At 41.7% G+C, this 21,991-nt stretch overlaps 1 protein-coding gene across 1 annotated transcript in view; it reads left to right on the forward strand.

Annotated features, from left to right (window-relative positions):
• The window catches only part of FBN1 (fibrillin 1), a 225,136-nt gene that overhangs the window by 107,453 nt on the left and 95,692 nt on the right, over positions 1-21,991 (forward strand). Inside the window, exons 8-13 of the mRNA XM_008705933.2 lie at positions 4,683-4,808; positions 10,032-10,190; positions 14,861-15,040; positions 15,620-15,760; positions 17,445-17,564; positions 20,542-20,667. Of these exons, the coding sequence (XP_008704155.2) occupies positions 4,683-4,808; positions 10,032-10,190; positions 14,861-15,040; positions 15,620-15,760; positions 17,445-17,564; positions 20,542-20,667 (852 nt within the window). The remainder of the gene's footprint in view (positions 1-4,682; positions 4,809-10,031; positions 10,191-14,860; positions 15,041-15,619; positions 15,761-17,444; positions 17,565-20,541; positions 20,668-21,991) is intronic.

Raw genomic sequence — 21,991 nt, forward strand, 5'->3', positions numbered from 1 at the left:
GCCTCATTATGGGAATGTCGTAACTCTGGGCATAGGATGATTGATAGGGAGGTCAATAGAAGGCATTCCAGAAAATCTAGCCCACACCACTGAAAGGATGAAGAGAACATCTGTGTGCCCTGGGAAGATGGTCAGGCCACAGTGGGATTCTGTGCCCTTGTGAAAATCAGTCTGGCAACTTTGCCATTACTTTGAGTGGCTTTTTGAAATGCATCTTCCTCTTGACTTGGAAAGGAAGGGATTGGGTACCTGGAAGCCCACAGTAATTTATTTAAAAAACCAATTCAATCAAAAATGGGCTTTAGCAAATTTACAAGATGCTAACCTTCACTCCCTCAGTGATGGAAAGAGCAGTTTTTTGTGAGATCTTCCTTTTGCAGAATTCTCCTTTCTTAAAATATCCCCCTTCCCTGAAACTTAAAAAAGTCATGAACCAAGTTTTATATCAATACATGCAATTTAGATTCATTTGAAATGTAAATTAACAAGCTGAAGTGATTAAATAACAATTATTACATTTTCATAAATTTAAGAAGAAAAGATGGAGATTTATAGCTGTGATTTGAGAGAAAGGGAAACAGAGTTCATGCCCACCTTCCTTGTTGATTTTTCCAATGACTCTCGAGTGTGCACACTAAAAGAACACATGAGCCTTTTCTTTTCGGAAACCAAGGCCATATTTGCATAGGTTACTGTGGGAGGAAATTAAGAAATAAAAAGTGTAATTAAAGGATTAAGTTTTATTTCTGGAAGAAGTCCCTTGGATTCCTAATTAACCACTAATATTTTGGGATTTAGATTATCGCCAGCCCAGCCTTTAGCAATTATAATAGCACTGCGTGATGCAAAGGACTTTTTAAAAATGTAGCTCTTAAGTCTGTGCACTCCCTAGTACATGGCCAAAAGCCTTAAGACTTCTCCTTTCTAAAATAATGACATATTTATCTGATGGCTACTTGCTCTTAGGGCTCTTATCCTCTCAAGCACCAAGGAGAATTCCTGGGGCTACTTAACCCACTGCTGTAGACGGGGCTCCGTCCTCTGCAGCTGGTTGTAAGCCCTTGACTCCCGCTGTTCAGGGTCGCCAGCTCCCTACATGTTGCTGAACAAAATCCCTGTGGTTTAGGCATAAGAGCATAGGAGCGAGGTAGACTCGGCCCTAGTCCCATCTTCTGTGTGATCTTGGATAAGTTAGTTACCAGCTGTGAGTGACTTCAGCTTTCAAATGAGGAGCTGAACAGGAGATGATCTCTGGGACTCCTTTCCAGTTCTGCAGTCCAGACTCCATCTTCACATTTCTCATTTGTGCCCAGCTATGATCAGATAGCAGGTGCTGCTTGAGTAGGAAACCACGCAAGCTGGCCTCTGTGGCATGACTATAAAATAGTATGGCTGATGTTTTGTCAACATGACTTGAAGAATTAGCTTGTTTACTTTTTAGTCACATATTTTACACTGGATTTCATGTGCCCAGTAAAGCAAAGTTCATCTCACAGATGAACAAGGGCACCAAAGCTGGAGAGAAAGGGCGTGCCATTCGTGTCCCTTCTTGGGCTCACAGCAAGAGGCCAGTGAGACCACAGGCATGGCAACTTCCCAGCAGGTCTGCCTCTCCCTCCTGCCCCAAGGATCCAGGGAAAAGTATCCAGAGCACAGAAGCAGCTCTTTCCAGGCAAGCCTTACTTCCCACCAGTCCCCCCCCCCCCCACCAAACTGATTTACTTTTATGACTGGCACGTGATATAGACTAATTTACAGAAATGCTAAGAAATCCACTCATCTCAAATTCTCTTTGTCATGGGATCCCTGAAAGTCTATTAAAAGGAGATAAATACAGTGTGCTAAGAGCGTGGGAAAAATAATAGATTGGTATGAATGGGTTTCCGAGCGTAAGTGGTTTCGATTCCAGTGCTTTATTCTGGCCTTTTACTATTGAGGGACTTCACCCCAACCTGGTCACGAAATCAGAACAGCTACCCCCACCGTTGTTGAAGCAACAGGACTGAGAAGCAAAAAGGCTCAGGAAAGTAGAAGGGCTCTAGACACATGGAGAAAAAGGGGTGTCACTGAGGAGAGAACAGTAAAGGGAATTCACAGCCATTTAAGCTCCTTCAAATTGAGCCATTTAAGCCAGTCCAGTTTCATCTTTATCTGGGTGAAAACTAGAGTGGTGCACGCAATGCTGTGGTTCCTGACTTACTGAACTTTGAGGGGGGACAGGCACGTAAGTGGGATCCCTGCCCTTCTCCCCGCTGCCCAGCCCTGGCACTTGGAGACTCGGATCCACGTCACTTTGTAAATGAGCCTCTTGCTCTTACTTTGAGTTTTACTCTTGCCGGTTTTCTGAAGGCCTCAGTGTAACGCAACAGCTATGCCTGGGCACCAAGATTACAGAAATCAGTCCTGTGCTTATACCTAACTGTGACAGTTAGATGAGCTGACACACATGAAACCTTTAATCAATGCCTGGTGCTCAATACCTGTCAACTCTCATCATTATTATTGTTGTTGCTGTCATCTCAGTAAAGGGGCCAAATCTAACGTAGCCAGCATGGGAAAGGTGTCTCCTCAGTCCTGCCAGTTCATTCTGTTTTTTGAAATAACTTTTTCTGATACATTTTGTGACTTAAATAACCTCTTTGGTTATTGATATAAATGGCATTAATAAGGATGGTAGCAGTCATTTATACTAACAGGTAGAAAAATATTTCTTTTAATAGACACTCTTTCCTCATATGATCTTTGATAGGAGTTCAGTGACCCAGACATTAACTCTTGGGGACACTTTGAGGAGGATAGGTTCTTTTTCATACCTTTGTGTTACAGGAACACATCCTCTTCTATCCTTAAATGAGGTTGTTGAATCCTCTAGGCTGAACTTGTTTGGGTTTTTTGTTGTTGTTTGAGAGAGAGACAGCGTGTGCATGCTGGGGGAGGAGCAGAGGTTAGGAGAGAGAGCATCTTGAGCGGGTTCCACACTCAGCACAGAGCCCAACAAGGGGCTATATCCCAGGAGCCTGAGGTCACGATCTGAGCTGAAATCAAGAGTCCGACACTTACGTGACTGAGCCACGAGGTGCCCCGTGCTAGTTTTTAGTAGGAGTGTGGCTGATCAATGCAGGAGGATTGATGGTAAAGAACTGTCTTAAAATGTGTATGCTGATATTATGTTAGTTCTAGAACCTTAAGCTCCATCCTTGGCTGTTTCTCAGCCTGACTTTCACCAACTCCGGTAAAATGTCTGTCTGTCGGAATAGAATATACATCTTTACCATTATATAACTTCACAAAGACAATGCTGTTTATGTTAGCATTGACTCTAATATAAGCAGGGGAATATTGTTTGCTTTAGCCTCTAGCCTAGCATAGAAGAATGAGGATTTTGCTTTTAAAAAGGTTAAACTGCACATAAACAATGTCACTGTTGCCTTTTTGACTAACAGGGTGAACTTGAATCAGAAGACCCTTGAATCTGGTCCACTCAGAACTCTATTTTGTTTTACAAGTAAAGAGCAGTACTTAAACTGGAGAAGAAATAGTCTTTGTTTTTTTAAATTTAGGGCTTTCCGAGTGCCAACAGTATAGTCTGGTCATTGCAATACTCCCAGGGGGCTTGGGTCAAAACACACCTGTCTCTAGGTGAGTGCAGAAAGCCCACTCCTCTTGGAGTCAAGGTCATGCAGATACCCTGTGCTCTGAGTTTACTGTTAGCCTAAGCAGGAAGGTCTTAATTTCTTTTCTCCCCTCACTGGTGCCACATCTATTGATAAGTGTCAGGGTCTGAAGCTGGGTCTTGAAATGTTCCCCTTGAAGGAAATGGTTGGATTTATCCTAAGGAATCTTTACTACTTCCTTGGAGGAGACCAGTGACCTCAGGCCCTCAGGGCTAACCCTGATTATGGCCTCCACTGACCTCCAGGCTATTTGGGAATTGGAGTGGTTTTCAGAGTTGTCACCACTGGGGCAGATGACCAGACCATTCTCTCTCCTCCACGATCAGTCACTGGGTGTAGTCTCCAGGTGATGTGGCTCTCTGCAGCTCAAGCAGTTCCAGAAGGAGCTGAGAACCAAAGGCTGTCTATCGATAGCACCCCTAATGCTAGGGCAACAAGTCCTCCCTTGAGAGGGATCTGGGTAGAGCATCCCAGTGTCCCCCATGAGTTACCGAACCCACAGAAAACCATCATCATGGCTGCTTGGGTGCCCCTGAGAACACCACAATGGCCGAGTCTTGGTCAGCACTCAGACCACATGCTCCTCACTATAGGATTTCAGGATCTGCTTGTGGAAAATCAGATTGAAAAGAAATGCAGGAACTGATGCGGAATATAAAGTAAGCATAAAGGGAGCCTCACTCAATGCGAAACATGGAGAGAACAGGGAAATTAAAATTTTAAACCAAATGACATTTGGAATATTAGCATGCTATCCTTACTTGGTAAAACAGTACATAGTTTTAGATTTTACAGGGGAAGTTTCTATTATTTTGCTCTAATCTCTTGAGCTTTGTAAGTTCCTTGGGTAAGCCTGTGTTGAGAGAAGCAGCACTCACTTTCTGAACTATTTTATATGCAGCTTTTGTTCTGTAGAGATTGGGTTGACTGGCGTTCCATCTGAACCTTGTGATGAGGAACGGTTTTATACTGTGTGCTCTGAATACTAAACTCTTCTTCATGTTCCAGATATTGATGAATGCAGCACCATCCCTGGAATCTGTGAAGGGGGCGAGTGTACAAACACAGTCAGCAGTTACTTTTGCAAATGTCCTCCCGGTTTTTACCCCTCTCCTGACGGTACCAGATGCGTAGGTAGGTTTAATTCTAAACAGCATGCTTATTTCTGTAAATCAGTTCCGTAACAAACAGCTTTCGAAACACATTTGTTCAGGGCTACTAATGATTTCTCACTTGATGTAAAATGTACATTTACATCTTTTTTTTTTAAAGATTTTATTTATTTATTCAACAGAGATAGAGACAGCCAGCAAGAGAGGGAACACAAGCAGGGGGAGCGGGAGAGGAAGAAGCAGGCTCATAGCGGAGGAGCCTGATGTGGGGCTCGATCCCATAACGCCAGGATCACGCCCTGAGCCGAAGGCAGACGCATAACCGCTGTGCCACCCAGGCGCCCCTGTACATTTATATCTTATTAAACACGCGAGCCCTCTCCTCAAGAAGAGAGGCACCTTGTGGTCTTGTATTAGGATTTTTACCTCCCAGAAAAAGGGATGATCCAAGAGCCCATACAGTTATCCTCAGTCTTTAAATTAACTTTGCAGTTACGCGAGTGTCAAACCTTCCGTCATTTCCTGGGACCTGCGTTAATTTAGGTCTGAAATTTTGCAATAATCTCTTAATTGGTCTCCCTGCTTCCTGGCTTCTCTACGATCCATCTTGTCAGATTTATCTTCCTAAAATAATGCTTTGATTAAATGACTCTCTTGCTCAAAAACCTCTGGTAGTTTTCCATTAGGATTTGGAAATCAGTGGTTTTCAGTCCGTGTCATGTGGATCCTTCAGGTACAGCAGAGGTCTCCAGAGCTGCTGGGGTGGGAGAGGGAAACAGTGAGAAGGGGGAGGCTGAGGGGGGAAAGGACCCCTCCCTCCCACTCCCTGCCCCTCGCATGCACACACTCTAGGCAACTCTGCTTTTACCTGGTGGTGTGTTAGCTTCTATGTAAAGTATCAATTAAAGGAGGGATTTTGTTGTTTAAAAAAAAATAGGTTTGATTACTGCTGGATTTAACGATTGCTAAGACTTCCTTCAAAGTCCGGTTCCCTAGAGTAAAGTTCAAGGTCCAGAGTGTGCAGCCTAATAGTTGAAGACCTTCACTCTCTGATCTCTCGCAACCTTGCTGACTTACCAGCACACTCCCTGCTTCTCACCCTCAACCAGCTCATTTGTTTCAATTCCTTCCTGCCTTGACTCATACCTGTGGTACCACTCAAGATATTCTTCTTCCCAGCTCAAGACCCCTTTCATGCTTCTACTCAGGTTCTCTGTCTTTGAAGATGTCCCAGATCAGCCTACCTGAAAGCAGTTTCTCCCCTACCTGGGATATGCTTCTCGTAAATGGTCTTGNNGGGAAATTTTATGTCTGTATGTTTTTTAACTCCCTAATTAAGTAATAAGCTCTCCTTAAAGGCTAAGTAACTGCTATCCTCCTATATCCCTGGTGGTTCTCGGCATGATTCCTTACATGTCATGGACACTCCATAAGTATTTGTTGGATATGAAAATGAGCACTTCCTTATTATTTGGGCAAAGCTAGGGAAGCCTGTGGCACATGGCCTGGGAGAAAAATGAACACTGTCTTTTGATGTTTGTTTCTGGCCCATATTTTCAAAGACACTCGGCTTCACATCCTCACCACAAGCCATGAATTTCAGACCCAAACGGAGTTGCACTTGAAATTCTGAATTCCTTTGTACTTAGTCACATATAATAAAAGCTGAGGGCTGTCTCTTAAGTTGACATTTGAATAAGTACAACCAGTGAGGGAAGTGTATCTGGACTTTTCCTTAGAAACAACGGTGATGCCCTAGTTGCCTGATTTTCCAGGATCTCTCCATACATACTGGCTCTGCAGGGAAAGACTGGCCAGTGCAATTCACGGAGCTCCTTTTTCTCCCCAAACTGTCCCAATTCTCACTTGACATCCTGTGATCATGCTTAGCAGAGAGGTAGATCAGAAGTTCTTTCCTGGCCAAATAATAGGTAATTTTTTTTTTTTAACTTTCAAAGAGAGCTCTGGATTAAAGTGATTAAAACACCTTTACATATCAGATGGTTAACATTTTTATCAGTCTTTTGCCAAATATATCCATTTACAAAGAAAGGGGGTGGGGGGGACTAGGATTCAGGGGTGACGTCCTGCGTGTGAGGTGTTTTGTGGAAATCATCTGACTTCGTGTTCACAACCACACTGTAGATGGGAAGAAGCTGAGGTTTACAGAGCTCAGATAAGTAATTTGGTTCAATTGTTTAAGCAGCTGAGAAGTGAAGGAGCTGGGATCCCAACTTGGGCCTGAGCCCACAGCCCCAAACCCTCTCATTGCTCCCTCCCCAATGACCACCGGGCACAGTAAACCCTTTCTTAGCATACACCTAGGCCAGTACAGTTTCTTCTTCTTTGGAACTTTATTGTACCCATAATTAGGAACTTGTTATATAAAATGCCCCAAGTGACATGTCTGCCTTCCCTAAAAAGCTGATATCTCCTGCCGTGGTAAACCACAGAGACCCCCCAAATTATCCCTAGTGAAAAGAAAATACATATAATCTCCAACTTCTAAACAAATCTAGGATTTGTTGGTAAGTTGGCTGTTTGGAATTAGTCAATCTAACCAATTGAAAACCCCACCTGTAGCTAGGGGTATGTCGTATCTCCTTATACATCTCTTCTAAGCACAAGATTCCACCTGCCATCTTTGGTCACACATTCTGAGGCTCTCAGACCTTCCTGTCCCCAGTATCCCCTTTGATCTATAAGCTCTTGAAGTATTATTTTACTTTATTTTTTTTTGTTCTATGATCTTCCTTAGGTACTTTATAATATCTTGTGTACGGTGGTCTTTTCACGTTAGTGTGTTCTGTCTCATCAATTCCCAGGAATCCTGACGACCATCCTGTACCTAGTTTGGGCCTCACAGCTCTTAGCTCCTGGTTGGACACAACGATGTTAGTGATTGGTTAGGAGAGGCCTATTGATGGGCTAGGAAGACCTGCAAACACTTGTTTAATCCATAATATATATTTTTTGATATGGTATAGTTCCTGGGTTCTGCAAGGAAGGGGGCCAAGGGATTCAGAAGGGGGGAAAGGAGGAAAGCTTCCTACTCCTTTTCTGCCAGATGTCTTGGCCAAAGCAGATTCAAAATAGAGGAAGGTGTCTATGCTTCCTCTTACCTCCACTTACCTCTTACAAATCCTAACATTTTCCCCCCTCAGCTTCCATAGGAAATTAGCAAAATGCTTACGTAGGTGCAGGTGCCATTTTTATACCAGAGCCTGCCTGCACCCCAAACGTGGCTGGTAAGATTTTTAGCCCCAACATTCGCCATTTTGATCAAGAATTTTCTAACCTACCGATGTAACATGTAAGTACAGCCAGCTGGGCAGTAAACCAGTATCATGGTTAATGTGCAAAATAATAGACATTAGCCCATGAAGAGTTTGTGACTGGCAGCTGTAGGTCCCAGTTTTGCTCTGAAAGATAGCCCACATGGAAAATTATATATACAAATTTTGGTCAAGTGTTTATACTGAGTTTTGACCGCCAAATTCATTTGAAACTGGGATATAAGCCAGTTTTGAACATTTCTTCCCACTCTTAACAGCCTTTGGTTTCCATGCCCCAAACATTTACTAATCGCTGAGGATATAAATTATTAGTGGCTTTAAAGCCACGAAAAGTAGAAAGTGGCAAGTTCTGTTGTTCTTTTCTCTTCATAGGGAAGGTGCCACCTGTGGCTTCACAGAGCCTATCTTGTCTGCACTCCTCCCTCCAGCCATTTACGCTGGACCAAGCTGGAAGGAAACTCGTTCTGCCTCTCTGCTGAGACTAGTAGTCTAACTGGAGGTGTAGGAATGGGGCCACAAAAAGTCTCTAGAAAGCACATTTGTACCTGCTAGTGGTTTTAAGTATTTTTCAGAAATAGTCTTGTATTCTTTAAAGCTGATCCATAATTTTATTTTGTGGTTTGTTTGGGTTTTTTTTTTTGTAACCTTCTTCATGAGATATTAATAATTTATATGTTTCTAAGTGTCTTATTTTTTATTTCATTTTATTTTATTAATTTATTGCAACCTTCAAGATCCAAGAGCTTCGTGTTCTTAAGAATGATGTAGGTGAAAACAGTCATAGGGGTGACCTTCTCTGATCAAAGTTGAAGTTTAGTGTTTAGACTTACAGGAAATATAAGGATGAGATTTTACTTGTAAAAAAAAATTCGTCATTTTTTGAAAGAATTTACAACTTATATTTCTTCAAATGACAAGCATATTTAAAGTATTATTTACTTTTTACTTTATTATATATGGACTATGCAGTGATATACGTTCCTTAAAGAGAGTTACATCGTCAACATGTCAGGGAGATCAAGGTATTCTGTACTTAGCCACCTGTGTCCCCTATTTCATGGTACTTCCTCAAAGGCCCATGAAGCAGTTAGGTTTCTACTATGTCACAGGCCCTTTTTTGATAGCCTAGACTTGTGCTTCATTGTGTCAATGTTGTCATGACAGTCAGACATGATGTAACCCAATAAAAGTGGTATATAGAAATATGTCTTCCTCTGTTGCTTTGAGAAGATATCCTTCTGCCAAAAAAGAAAAAAAAAAGGCTTCAGGAACCATTGCATCTTATAGGTCTAAGAACTTGGAATCATATACATTTTGAACTTGTAAATAATTAGCGCCTTATAAAATCTGTTAGGGCCCCAGGACAAAAGGAAATCTCGATTAACAAGCATTGGCTCTGACTGCAAAGTGGTTCACTCCTTTAAAAAAAAAAATCGCAGAAGTCTGACTCACAGTTACAGTCTGAAAAGTAAGAAAGATCTTTTAGAAATGTAGACTATAGTGCAGACTTAATGTTGTTTTAAAATAGATTTATATCAATATTTGCCTAAAGTGGCTTGAATTAAGTAGGTGGAAACCAAGGACAACACAGTCTCCCTTCAGTATAGAGACATGTCTTTATAACTAATTAACTGTCACTGCCAGTGATTTTCTTAGTCTCTCTTTTCCTATGGCACATATGGTTGTAATCATTCGTTCCCACCTTGGGGATGGAATGTGGGACTTTGGCCAAGTGCACCAGCTCGCAGGGGCGAAAGGTGTGAGACGAAGGGAGTTCTGACCGAGCATTGTTCCTGAGCAGCACACGCTGCTTCCCTTCCAGGGTGCGAGAGTGTCCGTGCATCCTGCCAGAGCCCAAGTGTGAAGCATAGAGGCGCTGGGGCAGGAAGGTGTTGTGACGACTTCCATCTCAGTGATGCGTGTGTGGGTGTGTTTCTCTGTGCTCTCAGATGTTCGCCCAGGATACTGTTACACGGCTCTGGCAAATGGGCGTTGTTCTAACCAGCTGCCGCAGTCCATCACGAAAATGCAGTGCTGCTGTGATGCTGGCCGGTGCTGGTCTCCAGGGGTCACCATCGCCCCTGAGATGTGTCCCATCAGAGCAACAGGTAAGAGCCCTTCTGGTTATCTGCAGCGTATCCCAGCTCCCCCCGCACAAGCCCAGTGGCAATGTGCGTGAGGCACATCTAGGGGAAGTCCAGGTAAGTGAACAAGATTCTGGAAAATGAAAGAGACGACTCCCAGGGAGATTTCCCCAGACAATGACTTGGGAAACTACAGAGGTCCATACAAATGATACCGTTTTCTGGTACTGCCTCTTATTGAGCTTGCTTATTACCGCCGAATAGCAACCTTCTCAGGAGGGCTTGTCCTCTCTTACTCTCATGTATTTCTGTTGGCTCTCAAGGAGTCCTCAAAAGCTCCACTGAATCAGACTCACTTCTCAGCCTTTCTGAGTTATGCTGGATACATGTTTTCTCCTTCCCTAACGTTTGACACTTTGTTCTTCCTTGGTGCCAAATCTTAACTGACTTTTTTTTTCTTTGTTATACCTCTCGCATCCGTCAGATTCCTTCCGTTTTCACATAAAGCTCCTTGTCTCTTGTCTGCCCTATTGCAGTGGCCTCCTAACTCGTCTCTATGAAATCCACAGCTGCCATATACATTTCCCAAAGCATAATTCATCTGAAGCTTGGTTAAAAAAATTATGGTCGGGGGAAAAGGTAGGGAAAGATAATCCAGAAGAACTTTCCCAAGATGAATTCAGGTGGTATCTAGTGGTCCAAGTCACTCCATTTCTTTTTTTTTTTTAAAAGATTTTATTTAGTTATTTAACAGAGAGAGAGACAGCCAGTGAGAGAGGGAACACAAGCAGGGGAGTGGGAGAGGAAGAAGCAGGCTCATAGCGGAGGAGCCTGATGTGGGGCTCGATCCCAGAACACCGGGATCACGCCCTGAGCCGAAGGCAGATGCTTAACCGCTGTGCCACCCAGGCGCCCCCAAGTCACTCCATTTCTTAAAAATAAAATTTTACTACTTGGCAGAGAATCTAGCATCCTGATACCTGACCCCAGTTCATCTTTTTAATCCTTCTTCTTTACGGTGGCTTTATTTTTCCAGTTAAATTATACAATCAAGCTTTCCTCGAAGCCAGTCTGAAAAATCTCTAAATTCAACTCTTCCCTTTTTTCCTAAAACTTCTCCTCAGTTCATGTTCTTCCCCCTACTTCCTACCCCCTGCCACTTTGCTTGTTACATGCCCTCTTGTCCGGTAGGATCCTAACATGATTCCCGACAGGACCTAATTCCTGGATGTCCCGAGATAACCACAGCTGGAAACTCTGCCTTCTGTCTTGGGCTCCAGGTATTTACTGTTCTTTGGCACAAATCCCATCTACTCTGTTTTGTGCCAATGTGTGTTCATGTATTGCTTTATGACTAGTTGATAAATCTCATTGGGAGATCTCATTCATTCTTCTAGTCCCATATTCCTTATGCTTTCTTACCACTTCCACAGTAGTTAGCAAAATCTGGCTCATAGGAGGCATTCAGGTGGAGGGAACAATTTATTAAGTGACATCTTTCCCACCAGTTCTAAGTGAAAACTGGGGTTATAGCTCCTTCTTAATCTGATTCCTGAACATGTGTTTGACTTAGAGAACTGTAGCAGAGCGAATCAAGGTGAGGAAGGATAAACACAGAGTTAATGGAATACTGCGGAGTGTTATTCGCAGAATGTGAATTTCCCATTATCCTGGGTTCTACACCTGCTCACAGATGTTACTATAAAATTTCTGTTTATGGCTGAGAATTATCTGTGTGGATTAAAGAAGCAATAAAAATCTTTCAATACATTTTAACATATAACAAGTCATATATTTTGTCTGATTTGCTTCGTGTCTTGACCTAAAACTATAACTCACCATCCTTAGTGCACTAGGGGGACCTTTTAGTAGGTCACTGTTTAGAAGTACATGACATCCCACTAAGACACGTGGCTTGGCTACTAGGAGAATGGCTTTTTAAATACATAGCTAATTTAGTAATCAGCAGCATTGATGCAGATTGCTTTCTGTGCTGAGGCCTTGAATAGATGGCAGAGGGACAGCAGGTTGAAGTGCCTGAAGACTGGCCTTGGGATGCATGGAGCGGAAGACCCTGTTTCCCTGTGTGGCTTTGCAGGGAGCTGCTCTCTCGTGTACCACTGAAATACCCGCAATCTAAGATAGGCCCAGGGCAAAGCAGACTGACAAAGAAAAGCTAATTTGCAGATGGGTCTGTTTGCTCACATGTTCTGGTAGCAGTGCTATAGAACTCTGGGCTCTTAACTTATGGAGAGTGATACACACACACACACACACACACACACACACACGAAGGATTATTTTGGACTGGTCAGGTTTTCACCGTGTAAAATAAATCAGTATCATCTCTGGATTAAATGGAAATAGGAAAGATGGACATCAGTTGAACAAAACTAGTCTGTTTGCTGATCCTGAATGTAAATGGGTTCATGGGAAAGTTATGGAGCTGAAGAGAGTAGAAAAAAGTATAGGACCCACTCTGATACACTTTCCTACGGAGGTTAAGATGAATTTAATGGCATGCTTAAAGTCATATACCAACCTGATTAGCAGAAATCCTGATAAGCTATTCAACTTCTTTTATACAAATCCTAAAAGACTAAGGAAAAAGAAAGGCTGAATTGCTTGGAAGCAAAATGAGTCCCGTAATATAATTGCTGTCCAGTTAAATCCAACACATGGTTAATGAGTTCCTCTTATGTGCAATTTGCAGGGCTAGGCTCAGAATGGGAATTAGTCATGAGTTAGATATGATCGTTGACTTCAAAGACGATGCACAGTCTTGGTGATAGAAATTTGGTGGAAAGCAAATAGCCAGGAAATGATAGATACGGCACCTCCAGGTGATACTTCTGTAGGAAGGATCACTGTGGTTTCATAAGAGGGATTGTAGCATCCTGGTTCAGGGAAGCATAAACAATATATAAATCCTTTCCAGATGCAGTCAAGTGCTACAGAATCTGTGTGGGTTAAAATTACACATAAATAATAATTAAAATTCAGTAATAGAATTCTCTGAATACATAATGTTAACCTGAGTTGGAAATGCCAAATATGATTGAAGAAGTTTTAGTAATGGACCAACAAGTAACAACAAGGTACATGGTAGCTAGGTGTATTTAACCACATGTAAATTGGCAGATTTTCCCTATGAGGTTGAATGTGAATGTATTTCTATAAGACATATTACAGTGCCTTAGAATAAGTCAGATTTAGTGCACAAAGAAAAGAGTAATATTAGCCTATTTCTAGTAGTGGATAAAACTAGTATTGAAAGTATCTGTGGAAGAATCCCTGTGTGGCAGTGATGATAAAATTATCAATATTCTGACAAGAAGGAGAAAAAGAAATTTTAAAAAATCACATGATTAGTTTACATATAGAAGGAACTGTAACAAGATGTGGCTATCTGCAGGAAACATGAAAATGTGCTAGTAGTTAAGTAAATACATCCCTGGCAACCTGGATACTGTCTTAAAACACCTTTTTGGAAGCCCAGGAAAAAACGTGTCTCGAAGGTAAAGATGATTTTTTCTAATACGGACCTGACATGAAAAATAGTAATTGGCCTAGATACGAGGTCGGAGGGAAATCCTTGATTAATTCAGGTGCACAAGTTCAGGGAATCATCGTGCAGCATTAACAACAGACCCACCACGCCCTGGTATTCCTTCTGTCCCATGGGGGGCTGCTTCTCCAACACTTTGTTGTCTTTTTACAAATAGGTATTCCGCAGGGCTCTGTCTCTGCACAGCCTTCTCTTCACTTCCCACACCTTCCCTAGGTGAGCTTGTTCATTCTCGTGACTTTAAATACCACCCACCTACTCATTAGTCCAAAACTTACATCCAGACCCTCACTTCTCTGTCAGGCTTCAAACTCTTACATAGCTGCTATGTGGCAAATCTGCTTGGATATCTCCTATCTCAAAATTCACTTATTCAACATGCAACTTGGCTTCTACCCACCAAACCTGCTCCCATTGCAGTTTTTCCCATTTGGTAAGTGTCACCAACATCTACCCAGTTGCAAAAACAGAAGACTATGTCATTCTTGATTTCCTGTTCTCTCTGCTCTGACATTTACTCCTTCATGAAGCACTACGCACTTATCTCTAAAATATGCTTCAAATTCGTCCACTTCTGCCCAGTTCCATCGCTGCCTCCCTTGTCCAGCCAATGCTTTCTTGCCCTTGGTCTTCTGTAATAGCCTTGTGTCCCTTCACATTCTCCTTGTGTCAGCAAGACTGATCTTCTGAAAATGTTCGGTTGATTACATCCCACATTAGTCTGCTGAAGACTTCCAGTGGCTTAGAATAAAATCCAGGCTTTTTAGTGTGCTCTTTAGAGCTCTGTGGGATCCACAAATGGGACTGAATTGAGAAAGTGGGAATGATTCTTCCTTGAGGTAAATCGTGACATAGGTAAAGACTTCCTAAATTTGGGGAGAGGCGTGTGGTATACACTCTGGGGAGTTTGGTTTTGGCTTTGAATTACTGTTCCAGTATGGTTGCTACTGTAGCTATTAGGATGGGAATGAAGTCAGTTGGCTTTTTCCCTTCTCTCCAATTGATCTAATGTGGTTTGATGATTGATTTTAGTCAAAGTTTCTTTGAAATGTAAGGGTGACTTCCACAGGCATATGAGTTATGCTGTGGCTCAACTTTTGTGTTCTGTTGTGTCGTGTTTTTCCAGAGGATTTCAACAAGCTGTGCTCCGTCCCTTTGGTAATTCCTGAGAGACCAGGCTATCCTCCCCCACCCCTTGGCCCCATTCCTCCAGTTCACCCTGTTCCTCCTGGCTTTCCTCCTGGACCTCCAGTTCCAGTCCCTCGACCACCAGTGGAATATCCATACCCATCTCGGGAACCACCAAGTAAGGATTGAAAAGTCATCTGGTTATTATTATTATTATTTTTTACATTAATCAGGTTGAGGTTTTGTTGTTGTTTATGCTGCTTTAGTTATTAAATTAGTATATCAATTCTTAGATAAACTGTTTGGTTTACATAGTGTTATATGTAAGTTTCTCAATTTGCCTATTGCTTAGAGAAAAATAGGAGGTTTCATATTCTCCAGATTGATGTCCTCTGGTTATTGACAACTGTGGGAGAGTTATGGGAGAGCTTTAAATCTTATTCATAGGATGAAGTCATAGAGGAGGTATAAAATTACACTTTGAGTTTTATATAATGCGAAGCAGTTTTGCAAGTAATTACCAAGAACTCATTGCCTCTGTCATTTACCCAAACTGGAGGCTTGAGTGTGGGGCAGAAAAGAGGTAGGGAGCAGGCCACAGCGAGGCTGCAAGACCTGGCTGCTGGTGATCTCTCCAAGCGGACATGGAAATAGACTTTACTGAGCCCAGATGACCTGTGCCCAAAGAGAGTCTTCCTTCCTTTATGATTTAGCATCTTGCCCATTATTTTAATGGGGTTTAATGTTATTCCTTTAGGGGTGCTCCCAGTCAATGTCACTGATTACTGCCAGTTGTTTCGCTATCTCTGTCAAAATGGACGCTGCATTCCAACTCCTGGAAGCTACCGGTGTGAATGCAACAAAGGATTCCAGCTGGACCTCCGTGGGGAGTGCATCGGTATGTGACGTCTATGGTCGGGTTGGCATGAGAGGCTACGGCCATTCTGTCCCATGACTAGATGGGTTTTCTGTTGCCACCGTAATAAATCACCTCAAACCTAGTGGCTTAAAACAACATAAATCTGTAGTTCTGTGGGTTAGAAGTCCAACACAGGTCTCAGTGGGCTAAAATCAAGGTGTCAGCAGGACTGTGTTCCTTTCGGAGGTTTCCATTTCTTTGCCTTTTCCAGTGTCTAGAGGCTGTCTGTATTCCTTGGCTGATGGTCCCCCCTCTATCTTCAAAGCCAGCAGCATAGCATCTGCAAGTCTCTCTCTAATTCTTTGGTTCTCCCAATTTCCTCTTCCACTTTTAAGGGCCTTTGTGATTACGTAGGGTCCATCTGAATAACCCTGGAGATGCTCCCCACAGGGTCCACTGATTAACAACCTTGATTCCCTCTGCCGCGTAGCATATCCAGAGGTTCTGGGGATTAGGATGTGAATATATTTGGGGAGGGGCATTATTCTGCCTACTCTCATAACTTTCATCGTAAATACATTAAAGTCGTTGCTGATAACTTTCACGTAAGTTATCTTATCAAAAATCTGACCATTCAAATAAAGCATTAAAACTGTCCCCAAAATTATGAAATTTTGCACATATTACTCATTTAAATGGATAACTCACCAGTTGTCTCTAGTTAGTCATTAAGAACTGACGAGAGAAACTTTGAGCTGTTGACAGGTCATGTAAGCTAGCAAAAGGAGGAAATGTAACACAAGAATAATTCCTTTGTTAATTGGCAAAGAACACCCAGTTGCCATCTAACTTTTTAAAAATCAATTCCTTCCTTAGTTCAGTTAATACAATGCAATTCTGTAATTATGAATCAGGCAGAAGTAAGGAGCTCTTAGTTTCTCACACTGTGTGGTTGCCTGGTGATACGAATCCCCTTCTAGCACCCGCTGAGACAGAGTCAGTCAGTCTGTAGAGGTCATCCGGAGCTGGCTGGAAGAGGGGACATCCGGCTCACGGTGGGGGAGTGTACCTGCAGCAAGAAACCTGTGACTCTGGATAAGTGGGTTATCTTCCAAAAGCCTTAGTTTCCTCATCTTTACAAATAGGGGAATATAAACCAGTTTGCTGTTAAATAGACTGATAGTTCTAAACAACTGTAAAACCAATGGAGGCCCATCTGGGGATGAGGGTTTTGGGGCGGACTTTGTGGTAGGTGAGAACAGCTCTTGAAATGAAAACTGTTTCATGTCTCGTTCTGATGGTCTTAGTGGAACTCAGGAGGGGATGCTTAGATAAGGTTAGGCCCCCTTTTTATTGAAACAGAGAGCTCCAAGAGATACTCGGAATTCTACCTAGAAGCTATTTCTGAAATGTTAGTCTGTTTGAATCCCTTAGGCCAGATTCAAGGAAGAGAAAATGTTTATTAGCTTGGAGTGTGACGTTGCTACATGTTTGGCATTTTTCTCTGAGAAAGAACACGGGGAAAATAATACACTTTAACGGCTAGACCGGTTTTCCAGTGGCTGGTGACACAGTACGTTGTAGCAGAAAGAGGAAAGATCCTTTTCGTTATGCTATTTATTTCTCGAAAGCGTTTTAACATGTAAAGGAGACCGATAAACTGATCTTAAAGTTATGAGTTATTGCTGTCTAGTTTCTTCCTAAAATATACTGTATGTTGCAGATGTTGATGAATGTGAGAAAAACCCTTGTGCTGGAGGAGAGTGTATTAATAACCAGGGCTCGTACACCTGTCAGTGCCGACCAGGCTATCAGAGCACGCTCACCCGGACAGAGTGCCGAGGTACGGTCCTAGCTCGGAAGATGCTAAGTAAGAGGACACACGTACGCTAAGGAAGAGGTTTGCTTCGAAGGGATTTAATGGAGTTTGAATAACCCTCACCAGGAGAGGCTAATAGGCCCTTGTTGCTTTTTGCACGTCATTCCACGTATTGTCACTCTGAAGGACAGCGTCATGAAAGCCGGCGGACATGCAGATCATTTTAAAGGATGCTCCTGTTCCTGTGGGAATATCTTATTTTTGCTACTTTTTTGCCTCATCACTATTGCTCTCAATTTTTAATCTGGGAGCTAGGGAATGGGGTTTTCCTTCGTTGACACAGAAACTGAGGAAAGTTTCAGGTGAAATTGTATTGAATTAATTTCTTAGTGGAAAGGTCTATAGTGTAAAGAAGGAGCCACAATGGTCACAGCAGCATTGCCCGGGAGCTGGTGGGAAATGCAGAATCTCAGGTCCCACCTCAGGCCTACTGAACCACAGTCAGTATTTTAACAAGACCCCCCAGTGATCCATAAGCACACTGAGGTTTGAGAAGCACTCCTATCAATGCTCACAAAATTTTCTCCTCGGGTTTATTAATTAGCCTATTACATCATCCTATATGCCTTTTATCAGACGACTGATATATCGAGTTTCTGGGACAGAAATAAGATGTGCTTTTAACCCGCAGGGAACTCAAATATCTATGTCTCTATAAATCTGGCACAGAATGAGGTATTTCACTGATCCAGTAAAGCCAGATAAAAGCAAGAGAATTCTGTGTTAAAATTAAATACAAGGAAATGTCAAAAGGTTTCTTTTTTTTTATGTTTTTTTTTTTTATTATATTATGTTAGTCGCCATACAGTACATCCCTTGGCAAAAGGTTTCTATCACTTTAAAAAAAAATGTCAGCTATTAACAGGAGTTAATTTTATTTGCCTTTTTCTTTTTTAAGCAAAAGCTCTTCATATGAGTTGAAGACATATAGTTTTTATTTTTATCAGTGACTAGTTGCAGAGGCTTTGAATGTGGTCGGGCTTAGAGATTTCTTGCCGTATTGGTCTATTAGCACACGACCTGTGAATGGCGGTGTTGAGCAGAAGAAACTGGGGCGCAGTATGTCAGCCTGCTAGTATTACTATTAATGGCCTACGTACTGCATGTAAGTATAGATAGTTGAATGTCTAACTGAGTTTAGAACACTCTTAATATTATAACTATTGTTGACAGTACTTAGCACGTATGGTGTATTAGGCATTTCACAGTAGTAGAGAATAACCTGACACCAGTGTCCAGAATTCTGCACTATTAAATACGCAAATAGAAGAGACTCTTGAACGTACTCAGCTGGGGCGAGGGCCAGCCAGTATAGACGAGTGGTGGTGTTATCACTCTGAGACTTAATTTATTGGAGACTGAGGATTACCTAAAAGCCTCAAATACTGTCTTTTTTAAGAGCTCGTGCTAAGCTTATCTCAAACATAAGGAGTTGATGACATATTCACATTTTGGGGAAGATGAAAGTGGCCACAAAACAGAAAGACTGTGTACTTAGCTGAGGAGAAGTACATGACAGGCTGAAGAGGAGGGGACAGAAGAGGCAGACAGAGACCCGGTAAAGAACTTTGAATGGCAGGCTTCCAATTTATCTTGTGAGGCAGTGGGCAGACGGATGGTGCTCTGAAGTTAGAGAGAAAATGCCGAACTCTTTATACTGTTTATTTTATCCTTGGGCCTCAAGAGATTATAGAATCCTTAAAAAAAAAAAAAATTCTGCTCAAGAGTATGTGGCTTTTACTATTTTTTGGAGTGTGGAGCAAGTCAGATTTTTGCAAGGATTAAGAAATAAATGAGAGAGAAAAAGAGCGTAGGTTGTTGGCACAAAGATCAGACAGAAGAAAAGCCCAGACTGCCTCAGCTAGTCCAATGACTCGTGTGGAAACCACTGCTGGATCTGCCCAGAAAGAAAGTGCGTCTGAGGGTCAACCACAAGACACCGTGCAGACGCAGGGTAGACAGAGTAACCAATGTGCCATGAATGCACATTCTTGTCGTCCAGAGCATGTTTCGGGGGCTTCTACTCAGGCACATGTGGCCTCAGCTCTGCACAGATAGCTCTGCCCCCAGGCACAACTGCACAGTTCCCTGGTCTCTCTCTTCTGGGGAACAGGCCCTGGCAGAGATCGTATGCTATGTAGGCAAGGCAGCATGTACTCACCGTCTTTGGTGTTCATCCAGGTATCTAGCCTAGAAAGAGGGGGACAGATAATCCAGGGTACCATGTTGGCTAATTTGAGTTAACCATTGATCTTTAAATGAGAGATCAGATATAGGTTATTCGAGTTATTGTCCTTTGTTAACACTTCTATATCGAACTCTGTTGTTGACTTTGGCATAGCATGAAATACAGCATTAAGAAGGGGAAATGCCCCCATATTTTATTTGGTAGATAGAATACTTATGAAGTTATAAAAGAAACTAAGAATATATAAACAATAAAACTGTACTTAGACCAGAACTGCCATAAGGAAGGTAAACATTTCATGTGATTGCTGGTTTTCAGATGGAATTAAATTTTTTAATAGGATTTTTGTTTTATTGTTCTGATGTAGCTATGAGATCTGCCTTTTTGAGCATGTGTTGAAAGATGCCAGCCGAAGTTTAATATAAACAATGATATATACTGGCTCATTAAATTAGCTAGGAAAATGAGGAAGAATCTGTTTTGTGTATACAGCTGAGATATAAGGGGTCTTATTAGAAATTAGAGTTAGATCAAATGCTCTTATATTGGCATTCTTTTTCTGTCATATGTCTTGCAAACTCTAGTTAGTCATCTAAAATCTCATATTACTGGATGTCACGTTTATGTTGAAGAATATTTGGTAATTAAACCCTGAGACTACCATCATGGGTTTGGAGATGGAGGGAGGGAGATATAAAATAATTGTAAATCCACCAAGTAAAGCTATTTCTTCTGTTTTAACTTCAATTTTAGACATCGACGAATGTTTACAGAATGGCCGTATCTGCAATAATGGACGTTGCATCAACACGGACGGCAGTTTCCACTGTGTGTGTAACGCGGGCTTTCACGTGACACGAGATGGGAAGAACTGTGAAGGTAAGTGGTAGCAAGATGGTAGTCAGGGCAGCAGGATAATATTCATCCCCGTCCTCATCATGTTTTCAATATCAGAAGTCTTTAACAAGGGATGCCTGGATGGCTCAGTTGGCTAAGTGTCTGCCTTCAGCTCATGTTATGGTCCCAGGGTCCTGGGATCGAGTCCTGCATCGGGCTCCTTGCTCAGTGGAGAGCCTGCTTCTCCCTCTGCCTGCTACTCCCCCTGTTTGTGCTCTCTCTCTCTCTCTTTCGCTGACAAATAAATAAATAAAATCTTAAAAACAAAAAAAAGTATTTAACAAGACCAAGCCAAATATGGAGTGAAAAGTCAAAGTAGCAAATATATTTCACATATTGTTATGGGGGAGGTGAGCATACTTTTCAACAATATTCATATCTTTAATTACGTTTCTGTGAGTCAAATAACATTTCAAATATATGAGGAGAGTTTGTCCTTTAAAGATCCCTGGTGATGATGAAACTTCTATAACATAGATCATTACTTCCTAATTTCATGCCATTGGAATTTGTACATTGTTTTTTTTAATGTGACACACCTAATCTCCTTTATTTCTTTTTTAAATTTTTAATTGAAGTATAGGTGACTTGTGCCATATATTCTTTCAACATTTATAATCCTTCTGTTTAAAGTGTCTGTCTAGTAAGAAAACACTGCTGAGTACCTGGAAATGTAAAATTTGTTTGAGACATTGACTATTGAGAAGGCGCTATCTTGCCTCTTGAATTAATTACCTCATTTTGCATTGGGCTGTTTCAAACATTTTGTCTTTTTCCCCTGCCATTTTTTCCTGAATTGAAAATATGACCATTATTGATGAGTTTCCACTTCTTAGACCTTTAGCAAAAAATGAAGAATGCTTCTTATCGTCTTTCCCAACGTCTTTGGGAAAGATCCCAAGAATCTATTCATACATTAAAAGAATTTCAAAATTGTTCTTAGAAACATTTTTGGCAGAATATTATCTCAGTGATTCAATTCAAAGACTTAATGCCAGAATTCTCGGTTGGGATAGAATCCTGTTTAAAAAAAAGAAAAAAAATCATAAATTACATTGGTCTGACTAAAGCCTGTAAGTGAAAACACACCATGTCTAGAAGAGCAAGTGCCTCTCAAGACAGCTGTAGTATTGAATAAAATAACATATTGATGAATTTAAAGAAATAACCCTATGATCAAGGAATCCTAAAGGTTAGCTAACATGGCTATACTCCGTAGTCCAGTCTTGCATTTTAAAAATACATTTTTTCCTACCCCTATTTAAAACTGCTTCAGGGGAATGAAACATGAGAGACTATGGACTAT

This window comes from Ursus maritimus, unplaced genomic scaffold, assembly GCF_017311325.1.
Source record: "Ursus maritimus isolate PB19 unplaced genomic scaffold, ASM1731132v1 scaffold_35, whole genome shotgun sequence".
NCBI classification, from domain to species: Eukaryota; Metazoa; Chordata; class Mammalia; order Carnivora; family Ursidae; genus Ursus; species Ursus maritimus.